General features: G+C 43.3%; 1 protein-coding gene across 2 annotated transcripts in view; it reads right to left on the bottom strand.

The window, feature by feature from the left end:
• The window catches only part of adcy9 (adenylate cyclase 9), a 165,708-nt gene extending 160,927 nt beyond the window's left edge, over window positions 1-4,781 (bottom strand). For both annotated transcript variants that reach the window (XM_041207133.1, XM_041207136.1), the window contains exon 1: window positions 2,920-4,781. In XM_041207133.1, coding sequence (XP_041063067.1) covers window positions 2,920-4,633 — 1,714 coding nt within the window. In that variant the 5' untranslated portion in view covers window positions 4,634-4,781. The remainder of the gene's footprint in view (window positions 1-2,919) is intronic.
• Window positions 4,782-27,620: the final 22,839 nt, after the last annotated feature.

Here is a 27,620-nt window from a genome sequence, read left to right as displayed (position 1 = left end):
TTTAATCTGGTTTGGTGATGTTGCTGAGAGATCCGTGGTGAACAAGACACCAGAAGAATATTGCTTTTCTTCAAATAATGTTATGGAATCGTATATTAAAAAAACATTAAAATACCCAAATGTGCTTTAGCACTTAATAGTATTAGCCATAGAATCGAGTACAACTAATGTGCACTTTCTTGGGGTTGTAGGAAAAATATGGATAGATGCTGACTACAAATGAATATATGACAATATTCATTAGCATTTTCTAAAGCTGTCCCAGATGTAACTATGAAGCATGTAAAAATGTTACACTTCAATTACAGGATGATGTGGCACATTCATTTGGCATACAGTTATAAATTTTAAGCCAATTAGATTTCATACATCTAGATATTATAGTTTCCATGCTGCTTCATCGCTATTTTCTAAACAATTCTTTCTATAGCAATTTCTTCATTTAATTTTTTCAACCTTACGAATTATATGAAAATACTATCAACACAGCAATGAATTGCAAATAAAGCAATGGATTAAAGCTTAGGAAAAATTGATTTTAAAAAAGTGTTGCTCAGACACATTACTCAAGAACTTCATCTCTGAAGTCTCTAAAGCAATGTAACAAGAATAGACTAAACTAACGTGAACAAATTCTGTAGATTTTATAGTATTAAAGCATCACACTGATAAAACATTACTTGTATAATGAATGTGATGTGCTAATCAGGTTGTAACAAAATTTTACCTAGATTGCCTAGTGGGGATTTTGGTTTAAATTTATAATAATGAAAGTTAAATGTAATTCACAGTTAACTCACAGCAACAGACATGTTTATCCAGAATGAGTTGAAAAAGAAACGGTAAACAAAATAACTTACTCTCAGATACAAGATCAGGAGATGACAATAGCAAATCATCTAGCGCTTAGCAAGATTTGCACCTGTAATATCAGAATGTTTCTTTAAGCATATTTGGTTTAAGGGATTATGTAGTCACATAGCTTCCACATACCATTTGGTGGGGGGGGGTGGATGGTTGTTGGAAGGCAGGGGTGGCAGTGAGCAATTTCTCATTCAATACAATAACTTTGATTAACAGCTCAGTAACCAGTCATTGACAGGGGCCAAAGGGAAAAGCTAACCTTGTCTGTGTTGCCTGTCTGTTTCAAAAAAAAAGACAGTCAAGTTAGGTTATGAATTCTAAGCCAGTCAGAATGAGCCATGGAGGCCTAACTTCCTAAAGGTTAGTGCATATTAAATTGTCCTTCAAAAAAACTATTGGTAACCCAACCAAATCTTTGAAGGTTCTCTAGTTCTCTATTAGGTCCCTGGAGGTGTACATGATGCATGGCTCAAACCAGCAAAAACATCATGCAACAGATGTATGTCAGATACAAAGTTTGGCATTGACAGTTTACTTACTAACCTGCAGTTTTGTAAAACTTTACATGCTGAAATGTTTCTCTCCCAATAATATCTTTGAAGCACAAAGGGCTATTTCTGGATACTTTCTTTCCTTCCTACAAAATCCTAAGAAAATCTGGAATAAAACCTGACTTTTACAGTCCAGAGTCTTGAGCTAGCTGAAGCACTGGTTCTGTAATCCTTGTATTTCACAACAGATCGAAGGAAAGTTTAATTTTTCAACGATGTCTGGCAGTGTAACTGAAAATATTTTTACAGTGAATCATACAAAGTGCTTGTTTACAATTTCTTCAGAATTAGCTCTTCATACATTACAAAAAAAATACAACTTGAAACTTTGTTTCTCTGATCTAAACATTAGATGTTCCAGTACATGAATGACAGACTACAAAACTAATCAGTATTTTTTCCAAAGATAAATTTGTTTTTTGATTGACATTTTTGTTCAGACCTCATTAAAGGCTCCAACTTTGAACAGATCTTCTCCTGGATGAAAGAATGTACAGTGCTTAACCCTTACATTGCTGCCTCCTTTAGAGCTTAATTTAATAACTCAAAGTGCTCATCTTTTTGACCCATCTCAGGTTCAGTGATAGTTTCCTGTAAAGACAGAATCAGTCACCTAACTACTGGACTTGGTGCATAGGTAACAATACACTATGGAAAAAGTGCCCACAACAAATATGCTGCTTGCAAATTCTCTTAATTTCTATCTCAAATTCTTTCCGCCACCTCCAGTATTTCACTCTAGTGCTAAATACAGTAAACTGTTATCCTGCACTCTTACCACCAGAACTCTCTACTAACTGGAATTTCTGACAATTCATCACTTTACCAACCAAAAACAATTACAAAGTTATCCAGACCCTTTAAGTATAAAATAGTAAAGTATGTGGGTAAAGTACTGCTGAAGTTTAGGAATTTAAAAATACTGTTCTTTACTTCAAGTACTTGCTCATGCTACAAATATTGCACTGAATTCCATTGGTAAATAGAACTTGCCATTACCCAGCATTTTTAATTAACCATCACTGCCCATCCCACACGCATGCCAGATAATAAAGATTTTATTGTAGCAAAAAGGATCTCTCCAGCAACCACCTACTTTTGGAAATACAAAATCTTTAATTACACTGCTGGTCAAATATTGAAAATTTCACACTCATTAAATGCCAGTCCAGTGATAAGAATGTTTTCTGCTTATAAACAAATAAATCAATTTTAAAAAATCCTTTACTTGATGCCCCAAAAATTTAGAGGAAACGAACTGCAACTTCACGAAAGCGGAGGGGCACGCCTTTTAGGGAGAGTATAGAGTCGTCAAAGTGGCAAACACCTAATGATAATTATAGACACATTGCTAATGAAAAAACAACCTTAGCTGCTTAAGTTTTATCTTACATCAACAAAACCTCAAAACGATTTATAAAAGATAATCCATTATCAGCTTGGCTCAGGGTCAGTGACCTAAGATTCCATCGAGTAATAACTGATACAGAAATGAATTAATTACCTTTCAGCTGATCAGCCACCACACTCTGGGTGCCAACCCTCTCCATCACTTTCCCATCCTCCTTCTGGTACCGTTCATCCAAGTACTTGGCCGTAACTTCGGAAAGGTGGACTTTTCCGGCCACCCCGAGTTGTTCCATCAAATTGGCCAAGTTCACATCGTTGGACCAAACGTCAAACTTGAAGCGTTTCATTCCCAAAATGCCGCATAGAACAGTACCCGTGTGTACCCCCACCCTCATGTTAACCATTTCTTTTTTCTCCTGGCAGAACTGTTCGATGGCCTGGATCATTCCCAGTCCCATCTCAATACAACAGTACGCGTGATCGGAGCGGGGCTCGGGGCAGCCGGCCACACAGTAGTAGCAGTCACCCAAGGTGCTGATCTTCTCGCATCCGGTACCTTCACAGAGACGGTCGAAGCGTCCGAAAAGGTCGTTGAGGAGGCCGACCAGCAGGTGGGCGGATTTGTTGGCGCTCATCTTGGTGAAGCCCACGATGTCCGCGAACAGGATACTGACAGGCTCCATGCGCTGCATGGTGAAGGGTCTGAAGATGATGTGCGCTCTCTGGATGGAAGTTTTCTTCTTCTTGCTCTTGGGACTGGAGGTGGAGTAGCGCTTGAAGGAGTTCTCGCTCTCATCGTCCCCTTGCTTCATCAGCTCGTCCGCCACCATCCTGGGCATGACCGAGTGGATCATGCGCTCCTTCAGAGCTTTCTCCACTTCTAGGTCCTTGCCGTGCATGATAGACTGGCCCACCTTCAGGAAAGTGGTGCGGGAGCGTACCTGCGACATGGTGAAGAGGTGGATGCCCACGGCATGGACACAGACGTGTAGGAAAAGCTTGGCCAGAGCCTCCAGTAGCAGATGCTGGCCGGAGTCCGACGGCTGGGGCCACTCGGCGCTGCCCAGGTGATAGCCCAACACTTCGAAGAGCAGCGAATAAGAGACGCCGAAGAGAAAGCATAGGTAGAGGGGCAGCGGCATGACGGTGTACAGCAGCAGCAGCACCTCCACGCAAATGGAGAAACTCCCGACCGGCGACAAGTAATTCCAGCAGAGAGAACCGCCGTGGCTGTCGTTCCCGCTACAGCCCAGGCTGCTGCTTCTGCCGGCCTGGAAGCGGGTGGCCAGCGAAAGGGCGAAGACCAGCAGCGTGAAGAGCAGGGAGATTCGGACGTAGTGGTGGGAGTAGAGTCCGCTGAAGGTGACCGCCAAGAGGCCAGCACAGCACAGCATGAAAAGCAGGGTGGGCGCCAGGAAAGCGACCCCCAGAGCCTGGTCCACCTCCCTCACGCTGCAGCCGAAGTAAATGGCCCAGAGCAGCGCGGCCACCATGAGGTAGAGCAGCGCGTACCTGAAGCGGCGCTGGGTCTGCGGGAAGCAGCGTTCCAGGCACGCGTCCTCCAGGTTCCGCGAGTCGAAGGCGGGGTCCCACCACTTACCCGACGCCCGCTCGAAGAGCTGAGGGAACTTGCGGCGGCGACGCCGCGGACTGCGGGCCGCTCGCTTGACAGATTCCCCCGAGCTGCAGCTGGACGAGATGCTGTACTTGGTGGGCCCGGGGCCTTGATGCTGGGGCTGAGGAGCCGCCGCCGCCGCCTCCTCCTCCTGCTGCTGGTTGTTGTGGCTCTTGATCTTGACAGCGACATGGTTGCAGTCCCCGCTGGCGTCGCAGTAAACCTCAGTGCCGCGCAGCTGCTGGGCCGCCATGTAGAGTGTCCGCGACCCGCTGGGGAGTGTGGTGGGAGCCGGAATCGGCGCCCCGCCGCTAACGCTGTCGCCGCGTTGTGCTGTGTAGTGTACGGCCGCTCACTCGCTCCATCCACCATTTCCGCCGCGGCCGGGACTGAGGGGAAAAGGGGAGGGGGCTCTCATCCGGGAACATGCCACCGGAAACCGCGTTCATGCGCAAGCGCGCACTGTCTCGCTCCTTCAATCAAATCAAATTCCAACCGCCATCGGTGGTGGTCACGTGACCTGCTCGCGCTTGCAGCCTCCACTGCGCAAGCGCTAGTATAGGGAGGCGGGAAGGCGGCGATCGTTAAGAGAGCAAGGTGGGTGGAACAGTGGTTCAGTGACAGAATGCGCCACCAGAAAGGTAAAATAAGTTCACCATTTCGTACAGCACTAATGGTTCAATGGGATAAGTCCATCATTCGAAAACATATTGGAGTCCACAGCTATCTCGACTACAGCTCCTCACACCCCGCTTCCTGTAAGGACTCCATCCCATTCTCTCAGTTCCTTCGCCTCCGTCGCATCTGTTCCGATGATGCTACATTCAAAAACAGTTCCTCTGACATGTCCTCCTGCTTCCTTAACCGAGGTTTTCCACCCACGGTCGTTGACAAGGCCCTCAACCGTGTCCGGCCCATCTCCCGCGCATCCGCCCTCACGCCTTCTCCTCCCTCCCAGAAACATGATAGGGTCCCCCTTGTCCTCACTTATCACCCCACCAGCCTCCGCATTCAAAGGATCATCCTCCGCCATTTCCGCCAACTCCAGCATGATGCCACCACCAAACACATCTTCCCTTCACCCCCCTTATCAGCATTCCGTAGGGATCGCTCCCTCCGGGACACCCTGGTCCACTCCTCCATCACCCCCTACTCCTCAACCCCCTCCTATGGCACCACCCCATGCCCACGCAAAAGATGCAACACCTGCCCCTTCACTTCCTCTCTCCTCACCGTCCAAGGACCCAAACATTCCTTTCAAGTGAAGCAGCATTTCACTTGCATTTCCCCCAACTTATTCTACTGCATTCGTTGCTCCCAATGTGGTCTCCTCTACATTGGAGAGACCAAACGTAAACTGGGCGACCGCTTTGCAGAACACCTGCGGTCTGTCCGCAAGAATGACCCAAACTTCCCTGTCGCTTGCCATTTTAACACTCCACCCTGCTCTCTTGCCCACATGTCTGTCCTTGGCTTGCTGCATTTTTCCAGTGAAGCCCAACGCAAACTGGAGGAACAACACCTCATCTTCCGACTAGGGACTTTACAGCCATCCGGACTGAATATTGAATTCAACAACTTTCGGTCGTGAGCTCCCTCCCCCATCCCCACCCCCTTTCTGTTTCCCCCTTCCCTTTTTTTTTTCCAATAAATTATAAAGATTTTCCTTTTCCCACCTATTTCCATTATTTAAAAAAAAAACCCCACTAGAGCTATACCTTGAGTGCCCTACCATCCATTCTTAATTAGCACATTTGTTTAGATAATATCACCAACTTTAACTTTAACACCTATGTGTTCTATTGTACTATTGTCGTTGACATCTTTTGATGATCTGCTTCTATCACTGCTTGTTTGTCCCTACAACCCCCCCCCCCACCACCACCACCACCACCTCTCTGTCTCTCTATCTCTCCGCCCCCCACAAACACACCTTAAACCAGCTTATATTTCAATTCTTTCTTGGACTCGAACTCAAGTTCTGTCGAAGGGTCATGAGGACTCGAAACGTCAACTCTTTTCTTCTCCGCCGATGCTGCCAGACCTGCTGAGTTTTTCCAGGTAATTCTGTTTTTGTTTTGGAGTTTTAGTTACGTGGAGAGAGTGGGATGCTTATCCTTTGAGCAGAGAAGGTTAAGAGGGAATAAGATAGATGTGGTCAAAATGATGAATGATTTTAATTGGAAGGAGGTTAGGAACCACCAGAGGATACGTAAGGGACAGAATAACTAGTCATTTGCTAATACAGAACTTGAGAATTGCTGAAAGAAGAGACATAGCAAAGCTCTTCGTCATGCACTCATCAGGACACACAAGAACATGTCTTTTTTTCAGCAATTTCTAACAAGAGAGAATCGAACAATCTCACCTTGACATTCACAACACTACCATTGCTGATTTCCCACCATCAACATCCTGGGGATGTTGCAGTTGACCAGCCATGTCAATGCAGTGGCTACAAAAGCAGTCAGAGGCTGGGAATTCAGTGGCAAGTAACACACCACCTGACTCCCCAAAGTCTGTTCACCAATACAAGGCACAAGTCAGGAATGTGATGGAATACTCTCGACTTGACTGGATGAGTGCAGCTCCCACAACACTTAAGAAGCTCAACACCATTCAAGACAATGCAATCTACTTGATCAACCCACCACTCACCATCTTAAACATCCATTCCCTCCATGTACAAGATGCACAGCAGCAACTAACCAAGGCTCCTTCAGCAGCAAGTTACAAATCCATAATCTCTATCATCTAGAAGAACAAGGGCAGCAGACATGGCAACACCACCACCTTCTTGACCTACTGTAGTCCATGTGGTGGATGTACACTCACAGTGCTGTTAGGGAGGGAGTTCCAGTTTTTTCACCCAGCTACAGTGAAAGAACAGTAATTATAGTTCCACGTTGGGATGGTGTGTGACTTGGAGGATCTTGAAGGTGCCAAATCCCTGTTTGTTGCCACTTACCTTAAAGTGGACATATTCCACTAAATTTATCCATTATCCCTTCTGAGCTATTCTTCACAACCCAACCCCCATCACTCTCCTCCATCAAGAGAACTTCCTCAGCCACAATCAATATGGTCTGGGAGCTAAATAGGTGGGAATTGAGTTTAATGTTTGATCTTCACTATGTCCGTTGATCTGACAATATGATTTTAATGGCAATGAATCTTGGACAGTCTTTATAATGGGTATCCGATCAATTCCAGTTTTATATGAAGGCAGCAAACTGAAAATTTACTCACCGCCTCTCTGAGCTAAACATTAACAGTTTAAGATGTAAAAATATTTGAAAATATTCTGCAGCTTGTTTCACAAATAATTTGAGAAAACTCAGAGAAAAGTTCAAAAACCCTCCTGCACCATGAGAATATCTGGGCAATGATAGCATCCAACTTTTGAACATGCTCAGACTGCATCATTCACCTGAATCTAAGAGTGAGCAGTCAGGAACAATGTGTCAACTTTAAGTTCAGAAATTCGCAACAAGCCAAGGCTTTCTGGTAAAACCTCAATGAAGCTTCTGAAACAAGTGAGGCAACTTCACTAGTTATCTAATTTTTCTGCAATATATAAATTTTAATTTTTTGTTATGCTAGTTTATTGTGAATCCTGTGTTGGGGAGGGGGAGGAACAACAGCTGAAAGGGATTTTACAAGGTGCCTTGATGATTTGCTTTCTCCTTGATAATTTTTTTAATTATAATTGATTATAATTTATTATAACAGATTGTAATTGATTTTCAATAACAATTTAAAAATGCATATCTGCCAAACAATTTACTTGTTCTTTGCTCTAATTATGCACTTATAAATACAAGTTAGTGTTGGAAAGATTTGTCTAATATTTCACTTAAATTTGCTGATGGTTCAGTGTGACAGAAAATTGTGATGCCTACAAGTGTGATGCACAGAAAGTTACATTAGTTTTTGATATACTACTAGCACATCTCCTGTGGCACTGTTCGTTAGTTGGAAGACAAACTAGTTTATATAATATGAGGTTTTGTGCCATGTACCATGATTTACTGTTTGAAAACAGATCAAATTCTGGTTTTATAACTTGGGGAAATCTTTGATTTTTACTGGCATTTTGGAGATAAAGTTCAGTGACTGTCCAAGTTTCTTATTAAAATTGTAATTCAGTGATTCTGTGTTTGTCAGCTTTGGTTCAGTGGTAGCACTCTTGCTTCTGAGTCAGAAGGTTATGGGTTCAAGTCTCAATTCAGAGACTTAAGCACATAATCCTGGTTGAAGCTGGAAGTGCCATCTTTCGGATGAGACGTTGATCCAAGGCATCATTGGGCACTCGGGTAAACATAAAAGATCTCTTTGCACTATTTTGAAGATGAACAGGCGAGTTCTAGGAGGTTCTCTGCCTAATATTTATCCTTTAACCAATGATACTAAAACAAATATTTGGTTATTTATTTCATTACTATTTGTGGCAGCTTAGTGTACAAATTGGCTGCTGCATTTCCCATGTAATTGTAACTACAAATCAAAAGTAATTTGGCTTTGGGATGTCCTGACACCAAGACATAATATAAGCACTAGTTCCTTTTTTTGCCTATATAATTTTTATTGGTTATCGTTTATTAAAGCTCACAATACATGAGAAGATTGTAGGCAAGTGTAAAAAGTAATTAAGTTGACTTTAGCAATAGTGAGAATGACACTTGTGGGTTTTTCAGCAGTTATGGAAAAGCTGTACTCTGGTAATGTTGTGAGGTGGGTCTGTGATGTGGAACTATGGCAGAGAGTGACCCTGAGGTTTGGCAGCACTGTGGAAGTGAATTTGGGATCTTGCTCAGTGATTTCTGCAGCATGAGGAGGGCACAATATTATGGATAATTAGTATTTTAATAATACTCTTCCTGTTTTACTTGAAGTCACGTGGAAGGGAGGGGGAAATTCATTTTGGTGTTCACTTCGCCAACAGCCCCGTAAGGCTGAGGAACCAGCCAAGTCAAATCATTGTACAAAATTAACTGGCTTAACTTCAAGTCCGAATTAACTACAATAACTTCCAATTACTGAGTTTTCAATGTGACAGGTACCGCAGCCTGTCTCTCAGGCTGTGTCAGTTGGTTTTCTTCATCCAGGTTCCTTAATGTCATAAGTTTTGTCAGAGCTAGGCAACATCTTTTTCAATCTGGCGTTTCCTTACCGTTTTATCTAATGCCACTGACTGTTTGCCAGGGATGAACTTTGCGTGTACCAGCCCTTCACCAGCCACTTGTATCAGCGTGACCCAGTTTATAGTACTCTCACCTCTGAGTCAGAGGTTGTGGGTTCAAATCCAACTCCAGGACTTGACACGGCAGTAGACACTGAGGGAATGCTGCACTATTGGGTGCTGTCTTTTCGATGAAACGTTAAACTGAGGCAGTGTCTGCTCTTTCAGATAGATATAAAAGATTCCACAGCATTACTTTGAAGAAGAATGAGAATTCCTCCCAGTGCCCTCGCCAATATATCTCTCTCAATCAACATCACAAAAACAAATTATCTGGTCATTCTCACATTGCTGCATGTGGGAGCTTGCTGTGTACAAATTGTAACTACACTTAAAAAGTCTTTCATTGGCTGTAAAATGTTTGAAATGTCTGAGATATTGAATGATGCTATATAAATGCAAGTTTTTTTCTTTTACAAGCTGGCAGACTACTTCAGCAATGGGGACATCACCATTGAATTCAGTCCTTTCTTCATCCAACATCTGTAAGCAGGCATTTTCACGCAGCATAACAATCAAGAATTGGAATCTGGCTGAACATTTCTCTTCTGTAATCCAGGCATGCTGGAACCAGTTCAAGCAACCTAATTACTGAGATATACGGACTCAGCGCAGACCAGGAATAGAAGCTGGGGCCTTCTGGTCTGTATGGCTCAATGTCACATCACATGATGCACTTATTCACTAAGCCATTGATGGGACTTGCTTGAAGATTAAAACCGGTTGCAATTTTGATCTCACTGGCACCTATTACCAGAAATGTGTGATACCTAAAAGGGTGACAGAAGGAAACTTCACACTTGCATTCCCCTTTTTGATAAATACTAGCAAACCTGCAGTGACATTGCTCACAGGCTGAGGTAAGAACCTGTTAAGGAGGAGATAGACGAACACAGTACTCCATCATCCTACAACCTTACACTGTATGTTAGAGAACCAATTAGTTGAGTAGCAAATTACTTGAGAGTCTGGTCACAAACTACTGCTAAGCTCAACTCTTGGCAGCACTTTGTCTAATAGATTGTACTTCAAGTTGAACTATGTATTATAGACTAATTGATTTTACTCCATTTATGTTTCTCTTTCAGTTATAGCAAGAGATTAACTGATTAAGGTAAATATTTAAAGTTTCAATAATTATTCACTTGAATGTATGTCAGCAATGACACATGCAAACTCCACACAACTTGAGCTTGTTGGAACTGTTGAAGTCAACAGTGAGTGAACATACAATCTAACAGCAGGAGCTGAGCAAATAACACACTTCAAATTAAATTGCTTCAGGCAAACATAGCATCACACACAGAATAAATCCCAGTAAATTGTCTGTATGTAGAACAAAATATACAGTATGTAAATAAAGTCAGGCTTCAATCCAGGAAATTATTCAAGATGAATGTTCTAGCTGAAACACATCCCAAGAAATTTCAGCTGGGGGCAAAAGTCGCCTTACGTCATTCAGAATATTCGGAAGCAGAATGCAAGACTGATAGCATGTTATAAAGTGCAACAGTATGCTGTCCCATTATAGCTAAAATAATAAGAAAAATCCTAATTAGTTATTCTTAGTAACAAATAACCTGCTCAACAATGGAATTGTTCTCTTAATATTAAAGGATCAAACTAACCAATCTTATTTTGTAATAAGTTTACAAAATGAAACTTTAGCAAGCTGTACAGTATATTTTCCATTGTCTCGCCCTGCTTCTGGAACTATTACCAGTGGATCAGCTGGGTTTTGAGAATGCAGAAAGATCAGATGGGAAGGAATGCATCTAGTAATTGAGTTATTTTTCATTTTTCCATCCATTTAAATTAATGGACAGAAAACATTTGGGCTCCTCTAGACTTAGCTTAAGCATTGGAGCACTTGATCCCACAATCCTCTGACTCAGAGACACTCCAACACACTCACACTTGCATATTCTTTCATGAGTTCCATCTTTTGCTTTGAAAACTGCAGCATCCTCTTTTAAAATTCTAACCTCCATGACCCTAACCAACACCGTATCTCTTCCAGTTATCGGGATCCCTTAGGCCAATTATTGATGAGCAAGTAGACTGGAGAGTGAAAATACATTTTAAACTGATTACACAGAAGTGGGCAACATTACAAGAGAGGGGCCTTAGTGATAAAATAAATAGCCCAGGGTTGAACGGGACCTCAAACTGTACCCTGGCAGATTCAGCCTGGGCAAGCCTGGAAAGAGAAAGGTATCAGATGGTGACAGTCCATTTTCAGACAGGAACTGAACAGAACTGTGTCAGTCTAGATATGGCTCAAGGACGTTGTGGCTCTTCCATAGTTCAATGGGGGATGAGTGCTCAAACAGCAAAATAGTAATCATAGAATGGAGGGTGGCATTGGAAGGGTACAGTTGAGTGTTGTAGAAGCTGCCTTAAGACACTTTGATGCTTACTAAGGGTCCTATAATGCCCCTCCTGTTGCTCAATGCCTGTTTCCTCCTTTCTGTTTCTGTGAAGTTTCTCTGCTATGTTAAGGAGTGCAAAGTGTTGTTTTAAAGAAGCTGTTCTGCTATGTTAAGGATGTCATTGTTGGAGCAGAGACTGGAGTAATGCGAGCAGCAATATTCTTCTGTTATTAGTGTTTTCCTTCATGTTTTCCTTTTGTTGGTGGTCACTATCATTTTTCCACAACATTTATGCTGTGAGGACACCAAGGCCACAGGACCTGGCCCCATACCCAGCAGAACAGTGTGTTCCTTTTTTTTCTTTATTCTTTCATGGGATGTGGGTGTCACCGCCAAGGCCAGCATTTATTGCCGATCCTAATTGCCCTTGAACTGAGAGGCTTGCTAGGCCATTTAAGAATCAACCACAGTGCTTTGGGTCTGGAATCACATGTAGGCCAGACCAGATAAGGGCAGCAGATTTCCTTCCCGAAAGGGCATTAGTGAACCAGATGAGTTTTTAAATAATTGATGGTAGTTGTCATGATCATCATCACTGAGACTAGCTTTATTTTCCAGGTTTATTAATTGAATTCAAGTTCCATCAGCTGTCACTGTGAGATTTAAACCCATGTTCCCAGAGCATTTGCCTGGGCCTCTGGATTAATAGTCCAGTGACATTACCACTAAGCCACCTTGTTTGTAACTACTCAGATCAGGAGATCTGCTGTCATGGTACGTTACACTTGTCTGTCTTGCGCCATTTTCACACATCCATTTGTCTGCAACCACCCTGTGACATTCATTATCCAACTGTGCCTAGATGGACCCTTCTTTCTACTGCCCTTCACTTTGCCCTCTAGAGCTCTCTGTAGCTTTTCAGTTCTGATCAATTGCTCGAAATAATGACATTTCCTTCTCTGGATGTCACTTTTAGAGTTCTATTTGCTTTTGCAATTTCAAGCACCTCTTCATTTGTCTTATGGTCCGTAAATGTAATTTAAGCATACATCTTAGCATCCACATTACAAAGACCTCTATTTTCTTCCACAGATTTTTATTTATTGTCCAGGTTTCTGATGCATACAGGAAAGTGGGTAGATTGTAGCATCTTATGAATTTATTTCTTGTTACAAGCTTGTATTTTCTTGTTAACACATCCTCAATTTTCACAAAATTGCTTCTGGCTCTCTCTGTCCTTCTTCTGACTTTGGCATCACATCTACCTTCTTTTGTTATAATTTATTCTAAATAGACAAACTTATCTACTTGTTCCGGTGTGAAACCATCCTCTTCAATCTTCACTCTATTTTCTTCTAATGTATTCCTTCTAGTTACCACTGCTTTTGTCTTATTGGTGTTCATATTCAATCCATATTCTAAACTTCTAGATTTTACTTGATCTACAATATTTTGTAGGACATATTCTGATTTTGCAAGTAGCATTATGTCATCAGTGTACCAAAAGTTTGTTATGTTCTTGCTTCCAGTTTTTACAGTGGAAGTACACCTGACTCTAAATATTTGTTCTCTGTACAGACTGAATAATTTTGGTGAAAGTACACAGCCTTGTCACACTCTTCACTGGAAATGTACCTGATTGTCAATCATCTAGCCTGACGCTCACTGTTTGGCCTCAGTATAGGCTCTGGATAAATCTCACATCTTTACTCTCAGAAAGCCATATTTCAGCAACACGTCTATTAGCTTTTGGCAATAACACAGTTGAGCGTTTTTTATAGTCTGTGAAGCCTATGTAAATGTTCTTGTTTACTTCCAGATATTTATCAAAGATTGTTCTTATGTTAAATATTCGTTTTCTTGTTCCTACTCCAGATCTAAATCCATACAGCATTTCACCAATTTCTGTTTCAAAGGTGTTACGGTATTTCTTTCAATTAAGATTTTCAAGATCATTTTAATGAGATGATTCATTAAACTTATTCTAGAATGATTGCACTCCATTGCTTTAGGTCTCTTAGGTATCTTAACAAATAATGCATGTCTCAAGTTACTTTGGTATATATTTGATCACAAATTTCTGTTATCACTTCTATTTCTATTTCTCCAAGTGTTTTTAGATGTTCTGTTAATTCATCTGTGCCTGGAACTTTTCCTGTACTCATCAATTTCAAAGCATTCTTTACCTCTGATATCATAATGTTTGGTCAATCATTTAGGTCTATATCTTGAGGGATCCCATAATTTGGATCATCATATAATTAATTTATATATCCTATCCATTGTTTTGCTAATGCTTCTCTTTCAAACAATATTTTATCATCTTCGTCTTTTATGCACCAACTATCTGTTGAAATCCCTTTCTTTCTATCTGTCAAAGATTTCACCTTCTGGTTTCATATTTCTCATTTTGTGATTTCTTTCCAGTTCCAATACTTCATCACACATCTCATTATACCATCTCATTAAATGAGAGTAAAGTATTGCATAAAAAGAAAAGTTGAAGTTGATTATGCCTGTGTCAGTACAGATATAAGATAGCCGCCTTTAGATAAACAACTAATCTCATGATTAATTTTGCCTAATGCTGCTCAGGTCGAACGTTTTTAGCCAGCACTGGTATGAATTGAGTTTTGGCCATTGTCCAACACATGGAACAATGTGGTGCCAGTTACTGTATAACTTACGGTTTGTTGTTTGGTCTCCTAGCGCAACCTGCTGATTACTTGGCGTAAGTGCATGAGATTCCAAACGGCAAAGCTGGTAGCTAGAGCTGGTACCATTGAAAAAAGTGAAATAAATACAAAGTAGTTGTTCAGTCCCTAAATGGATCGTTAGCCTTTAAAGCCATCTGTAATCAAGATCTATCCTCAGCACTGAACCGAAGTGTCTAACTTTGCAGGATCACATGCAGTGTGTTTCAGTGATCACTTGCTCCCATCTCTATAGAGAAAGATTTAAAGGTTCATGGGGGAGATTCCTCCTTTCTACAGTGTTTATTTTTATTTAGCAAATGCAAATTCCTGAAGCTAAGCAATAGCTTTCTCATTTGCCGAGTTTAAAATGACTAGTATGCCACTTGGTCCTTAGGGGGACACTGCTCAGTAATGTGCAGCATTGTTTGTGCCTTGCCACAACTGCATTCAATGGAGTGTTTGATGACAAGACAGCTGGTAGTTCCTCAGCATTAAGTTGTAAGATTCAGAGAGCATGCCCTATTGCCATAAAGCCAGAGGGCTGCTTAATGTTGAGACTGGCAGTTCTGGGGGGACTGGGATTCTGCAAGGGGGCTCTTTTGGAGTCCTTTAATTTTCTCTTGGAATTCAGTCTTGAGTATTGACGAAAAAGCACCTACACAATTTCCAGCATTATACATGTTCGTTTTTAAGTTAAGAGATAATCCTGAAAAGGTATTTTTCTATTTCAATTAGAAACATCCAGAAAGTAAACAGATGTCCTGTCATCTCTCTCCTCTCCCTCTCTGAGAAGCCTTTTCTTTTGTCCCCCACTTTAGCCTGATAACACTTGGTACACACTGTTTTTCAAAAATGTATGTCAAAATTAGATTATAGGTACTGTTGTTTAAAGTAGATTTATTTCAATGAGAGGACAGAACCAATCTCATGAAGGCTGGAGTGTGCTGGTACAACAAAAGAAAGTCTCATCAACTCAAATTTAGTCTGAAAATAGAATTCTCCTTATTTCTGACATTCTTCCCCACTTCTTCAACAACAACTTTGTTTATTTAGCACCTTTAAATTAGTAAACATGTACCAAGGCATTTCACCAAAGCATTGCCTAACAAATTTTGGCATCAACCCACCTTAAGATCAAAGAGGTAGGTTTTAAGGAGCATCTTAAAGGAAGAAAGAGAGGTGCAGATATGGAGAAGTTTGGCGACATAATTCAAGAGCTTGGGGTCTTGGCAGCTGGAGGCATGGCTGCCAATGGTAGAGCAATGAAAATCAGGGATATGTAAGAGGCCTGAATTGGGCAAGTGAGGGGGTCTTGGAGGGTTGTAGGACTGGAGGGGGTTACAGAGACGGGGAAAGGCAAGGCTATGGAGGGACTTGAAAACGTGGATAAGAATTTTAAAATTGAGGCATTGGTTAACTGGGAGCCAATGTAAGTCAGTAGGGAACTTGGGGTGATAAAAGGCAAAATACTGTGGAAGCTGGAGATATAAAATAAAATCAGAAAGTGCTGTACAAACTCAGCAGGTCTGGCAGCATCTTTGGAGAGAAAAACAATTAACGTTTCGATATGACTCTTGTTCGGAACTGAAGAGAGGTAGAAATGTGATGAATTTTATGCTGTTGTAAAAGGGGGGAGTGCCAGGTAGAACAAAAGTGAAGATCAGGAATAGGTTAGAAGGCTGGGGAGATTAAATATCAAAGAGATTGTGGAACAAAGGGCAAAGGGAATGGTAATGGTTATAGTAAAGAAACTAAACATTGGTCCAGAGTAGGTGTTAATAGCAGAATTACAGTCAGCTCTATCTGAAAGCAAAAACATGAAAACAAGATACAAACTGGCACTTTTGAGGGAAAAAATCAAAATGGAGAACAGGGTTCATGGTCTGAAATTATTGAACTCAATGTTAAGTACAGAAGACTCTAAAGTGCCTAATCAGAAGGTGAGGAGCTGTTCCTCCAGCTTATGATGGGCTTCATTGGAACATTACAGCAGGCTGATGTCAGAAATGTAAATATGAGAGCAAGGTGATGAATTGAAATGACAAGCAACCAGAAGTTTCGGGTATGTTTGTGGACTGAGTGGAGGTGTTCCACAAAGAGGTCACCCAGTTTGATCTCCCTAATGTAGAGGAGACTGCAATGTGAGCAGTGAAACTGTAGAATCATAGAATTGTTACAACTTTGAAGAAGACCATTTGGCCCATCATGTCTGTACTGGCTCTCCTAAGGAGCAACTCACCCACCCTCTACCCACATCCCTGCAGATTCTTCCATTTCAGATATTTAGAAAAGTTTATGACACAGAAGGAGACCACTCTGCCCATCATGTCTGCGCCAACCAAACAAACAAGCCACTCTGCCTAATCCCATTTTCCTGTACTTGATCGATCACACTGGAGGTTATGGGACTTCAGATGTATATCCAGACACCTTTTAAATGAGTTGAGAGTTTCTGCCTCCACTACCCTATTAGGCATTGAGTTCCAGACCCCAACACCCTCTGGGTGAAATAAATTTTCCTAATTTCTCCTCTAACCCTTCTACCAAACACTTTAAATCTATGCCCCCTAGTCATTCATCTCTCTCTGCTAAGGGAAATAGGTCCTTCCCCTCCACTCTATCCAGGTCTCCCACAGCCTGTGATAGCTCAATCAAATCTCCCCTCAACTTCCTCTATTCCAAGGAAAACAACCCCGGCCTATCCAATCTTCACTCACAGCTGCAATTTTCCAGTCTTGGTATATCCTCATAAATCTCCTCTGTACCACCTCTGGTGCAGTTCCATCCTTTCTATTATGCAGTGACCAGAACTGCATACAGTACTCAGGTTGTGGCTAACTAGTGTTTTATATAGCTCCAGCATAACCTCCCTGCTCTTATATATTCTATGCCTCAGCTGATAAAGGAAAATATTCCATATGCCTTCTTAACCATCTTATCGATCTGTCCTGCTACTTTCAGGGATCTTTGGACATACCGTCCAAGGTCCTTCAATTCCTCTGCACCTTTCAGTAGCCTCCAATTTATTTTGTTCTTTGCCTGTTGACACCCCCTCAAATGCATTACCTCATACTTTTCTGGGTCGAATTCCATTTGCCACTTTTCTGCCCACTGGACCAGCCCATTGATGTCTTTCTGCAGCCTATAGCAATCCTCCACGCTATAAACCACGTGGCCAATTCTTGTGATATCTGAAAACTTCTTGATCATGACCACTACATTTAAGTCCAAATCATTTACATATCGCACAAAAAGCAGAGGACGTAGTACTTAGCCTTGTGGAACCCCACTGGAAACAGCCTTCCAATCGCAAAAGCCTCCGTCAACCAATACCTTTTGGTTCCTGCCACTGAGCCAATTTTATATCCAGCTTTCTACATGCACCTGGATTCCATGGGCATTTTATTTTTTAACCTGTCTACCATGTGGGATCTTATCAAAATTCTTGCTGAAATCCATGTAGCTCACATCGGCTGCACTACCCTCACCAATCCTCCTTGTTACCTCCACAAAAAATTCAATTAAGTTAATCAAACACAGTATTCTCTTAACAAATCATGCTAATTGTCCTTGATTACTTCATGCCTTTCTACGTGACAGTTTATCCTGTCTGTCAGAATTGATTCCAATAATTTGCCCACTACCGAGGTAAGACTGACTAGTTTAATTATTCAGTCTGTCTCTTGCTCCATTTTTAAACACAGGTACATTAACCTCTAATCCTCTGGCACCACACCTGCCATCCAGTGAGGATTAGAAAATGATGGTCAGAGCATCTGCTATTTCCATCCTGGCTTCTTTTAACAGGCTGAGATACATTTCATTCAGCCCTGGTGATTTATCCACTTTCAAGGATGCTAATTCCCTTAATACTTCCTCTCTCTCTCTCACTTTATCACATCCAATATTTCACACTCCTCGTTAACTACAACATCTACATCATCCCCCTCTTTTGTGAAGGCGGATGCAAAGTATTCATTAAGAAACATACCCACATCTTCTGCCACTACATACAGGTTACCTTTTTGGTATTTTATGGGCCCTATTCTTTAGTAGACTAAATTGAAAGAAGTATAAGTAAATTGCTGCTTCACCTGGAAGGTGTGTTTGGACATGAGGAGGGAGGAGATAAAGGGGCAGGTGTTACCTCCTGTGATTGCATGAGAAGGTGCCATGGGAAGGGGATGAGGTGTTGGGAGTGAAAAAGGAATGGACCAGGGTGTTGTGGAGTGAACGATCCCTTCAGAATGCTGACAGGGGAGGGGAAGATGTGCTTGATGGTGGCATCATGCTGAAGGAGGCAGAAATGGCAGAGAATGACCCTTTGAATACAGAGGCTGATGTGGTGGAAAGTGAGAACAAAGGGAACCCTATTGTGGTTCTGGGAGGGAGGGGACAGGAAATGAAGCAGACATGTTTGAGGACCTGTCAAATGCAGTGGTGGGGTATCCTCAGTTCAGGAAAAAGGAAGACATGTCAGAAGTGCCATTGTGGAAGGTAGCATCATTGGAAGAGATGTGACAGAGAAACTGGGAAAATGGAACGGACTCTTACAGGAAGCATGGTGTGAGGAAGTGTAGTCAAGGTAGCAGTGAGTCAATGGGCTAAAATGAATATTGGTAGATGTTTACACTCAGCAATGGAGACGGAGCAGTCAAGGAAGGGAAGGGAAATGTTGGTGATGGACCATGTGAAGGTAAGAGAAGGGTGGAAGTTGGAAGCAAAAGTGATTAATTTTTCCAGTTCTGGACGAGAGCAGAAAGCAGCCCCAATATAGTCACCAATGTCCTGGAGAAAGACTTATGAGAGGGGGCCTGAGTAGGACTGGAACAAGAAATGTTCCACATACCCCACAAAAAGACTGGCATAACTAAGACCCGCACAGTTACCTATAGCCACTGAAGGAAGTGAGATGTTAAAGGAGATATTGTTCAATGAAAGAACAAGTTCAGCCAAGCAGAGGAAGGTGGCGGTGCATGGGAACTGTTCGGGGCTGTTCAAGAAGCATAGAGCCCTCAGGCCGTTCTGGTGGAGGATGGGGGTGTAGAGGGATTGGATGTCCATAGTGAGGAGAAGGCGTTTAAAGCCAGTAAGCTGGAAATTATTGAAATAACGTAGGGCGTCAGAAGAATCACAAATGTAGGCGAGAAGAGACTGGACAAGGGGAAGAAAAATAGAGTTAAGATAGGAAGAAGTAAGCTGAATGAGACAAGAACAGGCTGAAACGATGGGTCTACCAGGACAGTTCTGTTTGTGGATTTTGGGAAGGAGGTAAGAGGTGGGCTGTTCAAGGTTGGGAGACTGTAAGATGGAAAGCAGTGGAGGGAAGATCTCCAGAGGGATGAGGTAAGTATTGGTCCTGGAAACAATGGCTTGATTTTCGATGGTGGGGTCATGGTCCAGGGAGAAGTAGGAAGAAGTGTCTGAGAGTTGGTGCTCAGCCTCTGCAAGGTAGCAGTCAGTACGTCAGACAACAGCACCGCCCTTGTCATCAGGTTTGATAACAAAATCAGGGTTAGACCTGAGAGAACAAAGTGCAGCAAGATCAGAAGGAGACAGAGATAAAAACAAAAACAAAATTTCGCCATATGAACACGCTCGACCTCTCCCTCCAGCAGCACCGCCGTACCCTTTTTCAAAGCTGCGTGTGCCCCCAGTTTCATTTTATTCTTCGGCTCATCCGACGCCTCAACAAGAAACTTTTTCTCTTTCTCTCAAGTGCTAAGGAACGCAAGCTCCAACAACTCATCGACACCAACACCCATCTAGGACCATCCACCCCTGCCTGTCCCTCCATCCCCACCCCATCTTCCAATCCCAGTCCCAGTCGTGTATTCACTATACCCCCTGACCTTCCACTCTCCGATGCTGAACGTTCAGTGCTCAGCAAAGGACTTAGTTTCATACCCCTACGCCCTCACCTTAATGAATTTCGGGCTCGGCACGATGCTGAACTCTTCTTCCGCCATCTTCGTCTCCGGGCTCACTTCTTTGGGCAGAAGTCCTCTCCCCGTTCAACGGATCCTTTCACCCACCTCCAATATTCTCCCTCCACCTGGACCCCTCCCTCTGGATTCTTACCTTCTCTTGATCTTTTCATTGAGAACTGTCGGTGCGACATTAGTCGTCTCAATTTCTCTGCTCCTCTCACCCATTCTAATTTCTCTCTCACTGAACTTACTGCACTCCATTCTCTCAGATCCAACCCTGACATCGTTATCAAACCCGCTGACAAGGGTCGTACTGTTGTCGTCTGGCGCACTGACCTCTACCTCACGGAGGCTGAGCATCAACTCACAGACACTTCCTCCTACCTCTCCCTGGACCATGACCCCACCACTGAACATCAAACCATTGTTTCCAGGACTGTCACTGACCTCATCTCCTCTGGGGATCTTCCTTCCACAGCTTCCAACCTGATAGTCGCCCAACCTCGGATGGCCCGCTTCTAACTCCTACCCAAAATCCACAAACAGAACTGTCCCGGTAGACCGGTCTTGTCAGCTTGCTCCTGCCCCACAGAACTCATCTCTCGTTATCTTGACTCCCTTCTCTCTCCCCTTGTCCAGTCCCTTCCCACCTACATCCGTGATTCCTTTGACACCTTACGTCACATCAACAATTTCCAGTTCCCTGGCCCCAACCGCTTCCTCTTCACCATGGACGTCCAATCCCTCTACACCTCCATCCCCCACCAGGATGGTCTGAGGGCCCTTAGCTTCTTCCTCGAACAGAGGCCCGAACAATCCCCGTCCACTACTACTCTCCTCCGTCTGGCTGAACTTGTTCTCACGCTGAACAATTTCTCCTTCAACTCCTCTCACTTCTTCCAAATAAAAGGTGTGGCTATGGGTACCCGCATGGGCCCCAGCTATGCCTGTCTCTTTATAGGGTATGTGGAACATTCCTTGTTCCAGTCCTGCTCCGGCCCCCGGCCACAACTTTTTCTCCGATACATCGATGATTACTTTGGTGCTGCTTCGTGCTCTCGTCGGGACTTGGAAAAATTTATTAATTTTGCTTCCAATCTCCACCCCTCCATCATTTTCACATGGTCCATCTCTGACACTTCCCTTCCCTTCCTTGACCTCTCTGTCTCAATCTCTGGTGATAGCCTGTCCACCAATATCCATTACAAGCCTACCGACTCCCACAGCTACCTCGACTACAGCTCCTCACACCCCACTTCCTGTAAGGACTCCATCCCATTCTCTCAGTTCCTTTGCCTCTGTCGCATCTGTTCCGATGATGCTACCTTCAAAAACAGTTCCTCTGACATGTCCTCCTTCTTCCTTAACCAAGGTTTTCCACCCACGGTCGTTGACAGGGCCCTCAACCGTGTCCGGCCCATCTCCCGCGCATCCATCCTCACGCCTTCTCCTCCCTCCCAGAAACATGATAGGGTCCCCCTTGTCCTCACTTATCACCCCACCAGTCTCCGCATTCAAAGGATCATCCTCCGCCATTTCTGCCAACTCCAGCATGATGCCACTGCCAAACACATCTTCCCTTCACCCCCACTGTCGGCATTCCGTAGGGATCGTTCCCTCCGGGACATCCTGGTCCACTCCTCCATCACCCCCTACTCCCCAACCCCCACCTATGGCACCACCCCATGCCCACACAAAAGATGTAACACCTGCCCCTTCACTTTCTCTCTCCCCACCGTCCAAGGGCCCAAATACTCCTTTCAAGTGAAGCAACATTTCACTTGCATTTCCCCCAACTTAGTCTACTGCATTCGTTGCTCCCAATGCGGTCTCCTCTACATTGGAGAAACCAAACGTAAGCTGGGCGACCGCTTTGCAGAACACCTGCGGTCTGTCCACAAGAATGACCCAAACCTCCCTGTCGCTTGCCATTTCAACACTCCACCCTGCTCTCTTGCCCACATGTCTGTCCTTGGCCTGCTGCATTGTTCCAGTGAAGCCCAACGCAAACTGGAGGAACAACACCTCATCTTCTGACTAGGCACTTTACAGCCTTCCGGACTGAATATTGAATTCAACAACTTTAGGTCTTGACCTCCCTCCTCCATCCCCACCCCCCTTCTGTTTCTTACCCCTTCCTTTTGTTTTTTTTTCCAATAAATTATATAGATTTTTCTTTTTCCCTCCTATTTCCATTATTTTTAAATATTTTTAAAACTTTTATGCTCCCTCCGCCCCAACTAGAGCTATACATTGGGTGCCCTACCATCCATTCTTAATTAGCACATTTGTTTAGATAATATCACCAACTTCGACACCTATGTGTTCTTTTGTTCTGCCGTCTGTGACATCTTTTGATGATCTGCTTCTATCCCTGCTTTTGCCTACAACCACACCACCCCTCTCCACTTCTCTCCCTCCGCGCCCCCCCCCCCCCCCCCCCCCCCCCCCCCCCACCCTTTCCCTTAAACCAGCTTATATTTCAACCCTTCCTGGGATTCACCTAGTTCTGTCGAAGGGTCATGATTCGAAACGTCAACTCTTTTCTTCTCCGCCAATGCTGCCAGACCTGCTGAGTTTTTCCAGGTAATTTTGTTTTTGTTTCAGAAGGAGACAGGTTAGAGTGCCTGAAGGGAGCAGAGAAATTAAGAAGGCCGATGTGTCTATGAAAAGATCAAGAGTGAATATGGGGCCTGATGGAGGGGTCCAGGTGGAGGGAAAGTATTAGAGATGGGTAAAAGGGTCCATTGAGCAAGGGGAGGACACCTGCCCACAAAGAAGTGAGCATGGAGGTGAAGGCAACGGAAGAAGAATTCAATGTCATGCAAAGCTGAAATTCATTGAGGTAGTGCCCCAGACCCAACCATCCTTGCCTGTTCATCAATGACCTTCCTTCCATAATAGGGTCAGAAGTGGGGATGTTCACTAATGACTGCACCATGTTCAGCACCATTCATGACTCCTCAGATACTGAAGCAGTCCATGTCCAAATGCAACAAGACTGGACAATATCCATGCATGAGGTGAAAAGTGGCAAATAACATTCACACTACACAAATGTCAGGCAATGACCTTCTCCAACAAGAGAGAATCTAACCATTGCCCCTTGATATGCAATGGCATTACCATTGCTGAATCCCCCACTATCAACATTCTTAGGATTACCATTGACCAAAAGCTAAACTGGACTAGCCAGATAAATACTGTGGCTACAAGAGTAGGTCAGAGGCTAGGAATCCTGTGGCGAGTAACTCACCACCTGACTCCCCAAAGCCTGTCCACCATCTACAAGGCACAAGTCAACAGTGTGATGGAATATTCTCCACTTGCCTGGATGAGTGTAGTTCCAGCAACACTCAAGAAGCTTGACACCACCCAGGACAAAGCAGCCAGCCAGGTTGGCACCACACCCACAAACATTCACTCCCTCCACCACCAACTCACAGGGCTGAATCTTCGGCTCGGTGAGCAGGGACGGGGCCCGACGTCACAGCACGTCATTTCAGATTGGCAGGTGCACACCCAAGTTGGCTGCGCGCCTGCCAAACTGTCAAAGGCCTAGTAAGGCCACTTAACTCATAACTTAAATAATTAACACAGCTTCTCATCCAACCTTAAGGTTGGCGGGCAGGCGCAGAGCCCAGATGGCCTTTGCATTTTTCATGGAACCTCATCCACGGGCGGGATGAGGTTTCATGAATGATTTTAAATTTTGACAAAAAATTTTCTTGAAATTGACGCACATACTCCAGCTCATGTGACAGTTTCATATGAGGGGATATGTCATAAAAATTTTCTCGCTACTTTATTAAACTTTTTGGACTTAAAAATAATAGAGGTGCCTCAGGGAGATTTCTGTGCTCATTCGTGCACATGCGTGAAAGAGCACACTCCCGACTCAGGCCTGCTCTCACAGGGAGTGTACAGCGCTTCTGGGTGCGTGTCACGCTGGATGGGCATTAATTGGCCCGCCCATGTAAAATGGTGGCGCGGGCCCGATCGGGGGCACCGATCAGGTCCGCGCCTGCCCTTTCCCGCTCTGCCCACCCGACAGGCTGAAAATTCTGCCTACAGTGGAAGCAATGTGTATCATTTACAAGATGCACCGCAGGATCTTACCGAGGCTCCTTAGACAGTACCCTCCAAACCCATGATTGCTATCATCTAGAAAGCACATGGGAACACCACCACCTGGAAGTTCCCCTCCAGGCCACACACCATCCTGACTTCGAAATATATCGCAGTTCCTTCATGATTGCTGGGTCAAAATCCTGGAATTCCCTCCCAAACAGCACTTTGGCTGTACCTTACCACATGGACTGCAGTGGTTCAAAAAGACAGCTCATTACCACCTTCCCAAAGGCTATCAGTGATGGGTAACAAATGCTGGCCTAGCCAACAATGCCCACATAAAAATGAATTTTAAAAAAAGGGGAAAAAACTGAGTGCTGAGCACAGATTGTTTAGCATCAGAGTGGAGAATGTCAGTGTACAGCAAGAGATGGAATCAGAAGAGTGATAGGGTCAAAGGGAAGGGGAAGAAGGAACCGGAGAGGCACCAGTATCCACAAGTTGGTGTGAGTTAGAACAGAGGCAATAGAGTTTTAGATGGCCTGAAGTTTGTGGGGAGTGCGAAATAGGACGCTAACAAGGAGTGCATTGGAATAGTCAGGTCTAGAGGTAACAACAACATGGATGAGTGTTTCAGCAGCAGTCTCCACACACCTTTGTTAACCTATGCCAATGGCTACTATCAGGTGCATTAGTGCAGCCCAAGTATGCCCAGCCTTTTTCCACCTATGTGAAAGCCCCTTGGCATTTCCCAGTGATGACGCATGTGAAATATGTAGATATTAAAACAATATACACATTATTATATATAATATACATTAATTATTAAATATATTATTCAATAGATATATTCAAGTAATATCTATTTAAGGACAACACTTATTTAAGGACAAACATATGTATTATTAGAATTGTGTATGGCATGTTGACAAACTTCACTTTATGAATCATTTTGTATGTCAATATTTAACGTTTGTCATGAACACTGAACTTTACAAGACAACTATGTTTTGAAATTTTAACTCAAAATAAAACAGAATTGCAGATAAATACTTCAGCTTGGAGACATGCCCATGTGATTCGGTTGCCATGGGCAGAGAAACTCAAACAGAAACCCATTGAAGTATCGGGTACCAGTTTTAACACCTCTTCACGGTATATTACAGAAAAAAAGGACAGCTGTTGTTTGAGATGCAGAGACAAAGAAGCTACTGCTATAGAGAAGCAAGTGAAGCGTTTTGTGTTAACAACTAAGCAGGATGCTTGTGAAAGTTCGGTTTCTGTTGAAAATAAAGGGAACAGACAGGGCTCTTGAAGATTTAGGGAACAGAGAGTCACTGAGGTGTGCCTTGCTGTTGATAATTGGATCCAAAAAGCTCAAATATGCATTACATCCACCATGCCAGGTCAAAACTTCCAGTGTGCTTTGACCTTTCGAGGCAGAGAAAAGTGTACCTGCTGGAGAGCTGGGAGTGACTACGAGACAGCTCCTATAATGCTACATATTTGCCAGAAGTGAGGAGCGCAGTAAAAGGGTTTCATAAGATGTATTTCAGTTGCATTGGTTAAATAATGCAAACGTACTTTTTCTTTAGTTTGACGTTTTTGTGACCTGTTAACTAAAGTTTGATCTTGTTGATTTTGGTTTGTTACAGTAAAAGTCTTAAAACATGAAATCATGTCCTTGCAGTTCTTTCTGTCAGTCACTGGGAGGAAAGCTTAATCTTTTTTAAAATTATCAGTGAGGGTTATAACACTTCGAAACTGTCTTGTCAACTACAATGGCAGAAGCCTACTTAACACATCGATATTTCTCTATCCCAGGGTAAGAGGGAACAAAACCTGCCCCTGCCCTATTTTCAACACTACTAGGGTTTTCACCTGAGCAAGAGGAGGAACATCACTCTAGCATCTTGCTGGTAAGCTTAGCTGTACTGTCTGAAGTTTTTCAGAAAATATTAAAACTGTCATTTCAAATTTGGTCTTTTCTCATCTGGGGTTTTCTCGTTCTTCGAATACAATTTCTGTGGTGATCTCCCATACTGCCGGTGTAAATTAAGCAGAAAATGGGTGGAAACCTGTTTCTCCAGGGCTTGCGGTAATCTCGTGCCAGAGTTATGTTGGAAGAAACGCTATGAAAATCCCTGGCACTCATGTTTAAAATATTGTTCTGTCTGTATTTTTTTCTCTCATGCAGACGCTGATTGTGGCTGAGGTGTAGGTTCACATGTAACAGGCTCCCTCTAGCACCTCTTCCAAAATGGCAGTTCTTGTGTGAGCTTTGTTGTACTGGGGTTATCAAGAACATGAATCCTCCCCTAATTTGCCTCTTGTCAGCCCAAATAAATTGTAAATACCACCCCAACTGAGATCAGCAATATCCAATATGAATTGAACCTTGTTCAACACTGAGTTCCATGAAGGCCATGTGGTTCCAGACCTCATAGCAGCCATGTTCCAAACATGGATGGAAGAACTGAATTAAAGATGTGAGGTGAGAATGTCTGCCCTTGACATCAAGGCAGTATTTTACGAAGTCTGGCCTCAAGGAGTCCTAAAAAATTTAAGTCATTGGAAATCAGGGAGGCAGAGTGGGGTGAGGTAGTAAATTTTCCATTGTTTGGAGTTATAGCTAACACACAGGAAGATGGTTGTGGTTTTTGGAGACCAATCATTTATTACCGGGACATTGTTGCAGGAGATCCTCAGGGTAATATCTCAGGCCCAACTGTCTCTTGCTGCCTTCATCAATTGCCTTCCCTTCCCCCATCAGGTAAGAAATGGGGATATCTACTGATGATTGCAGAGTGTTCAGTGCCATTTGCAACTCTTTAGACACTGAAGCAATCAGTGTCCACATGCAGGAAGACCCGGACAACATTCAAGGTTGGGCTGATGTGGCAAATATCATTCACATCACACAAATGCC

Source organism: Carcharodon carcharias, chromosome 15 (assembly GCF_017639515.1).
Source record: "Carcharodon carcharias isolate sCarCar2 chromosome 15, sCarCar2.pri, whole genome shotgun sequence".
Classification (NCBI taxonomy): Eukaryota; Metazoa; Chordata; class Chondrichthyes; order Lamniformes; family Lamnidae; genus Carcharodon; species Carcharodon carcharias.
This window is presented reverse-complemented; position numbering and strand designations above follow the sequence as displayed.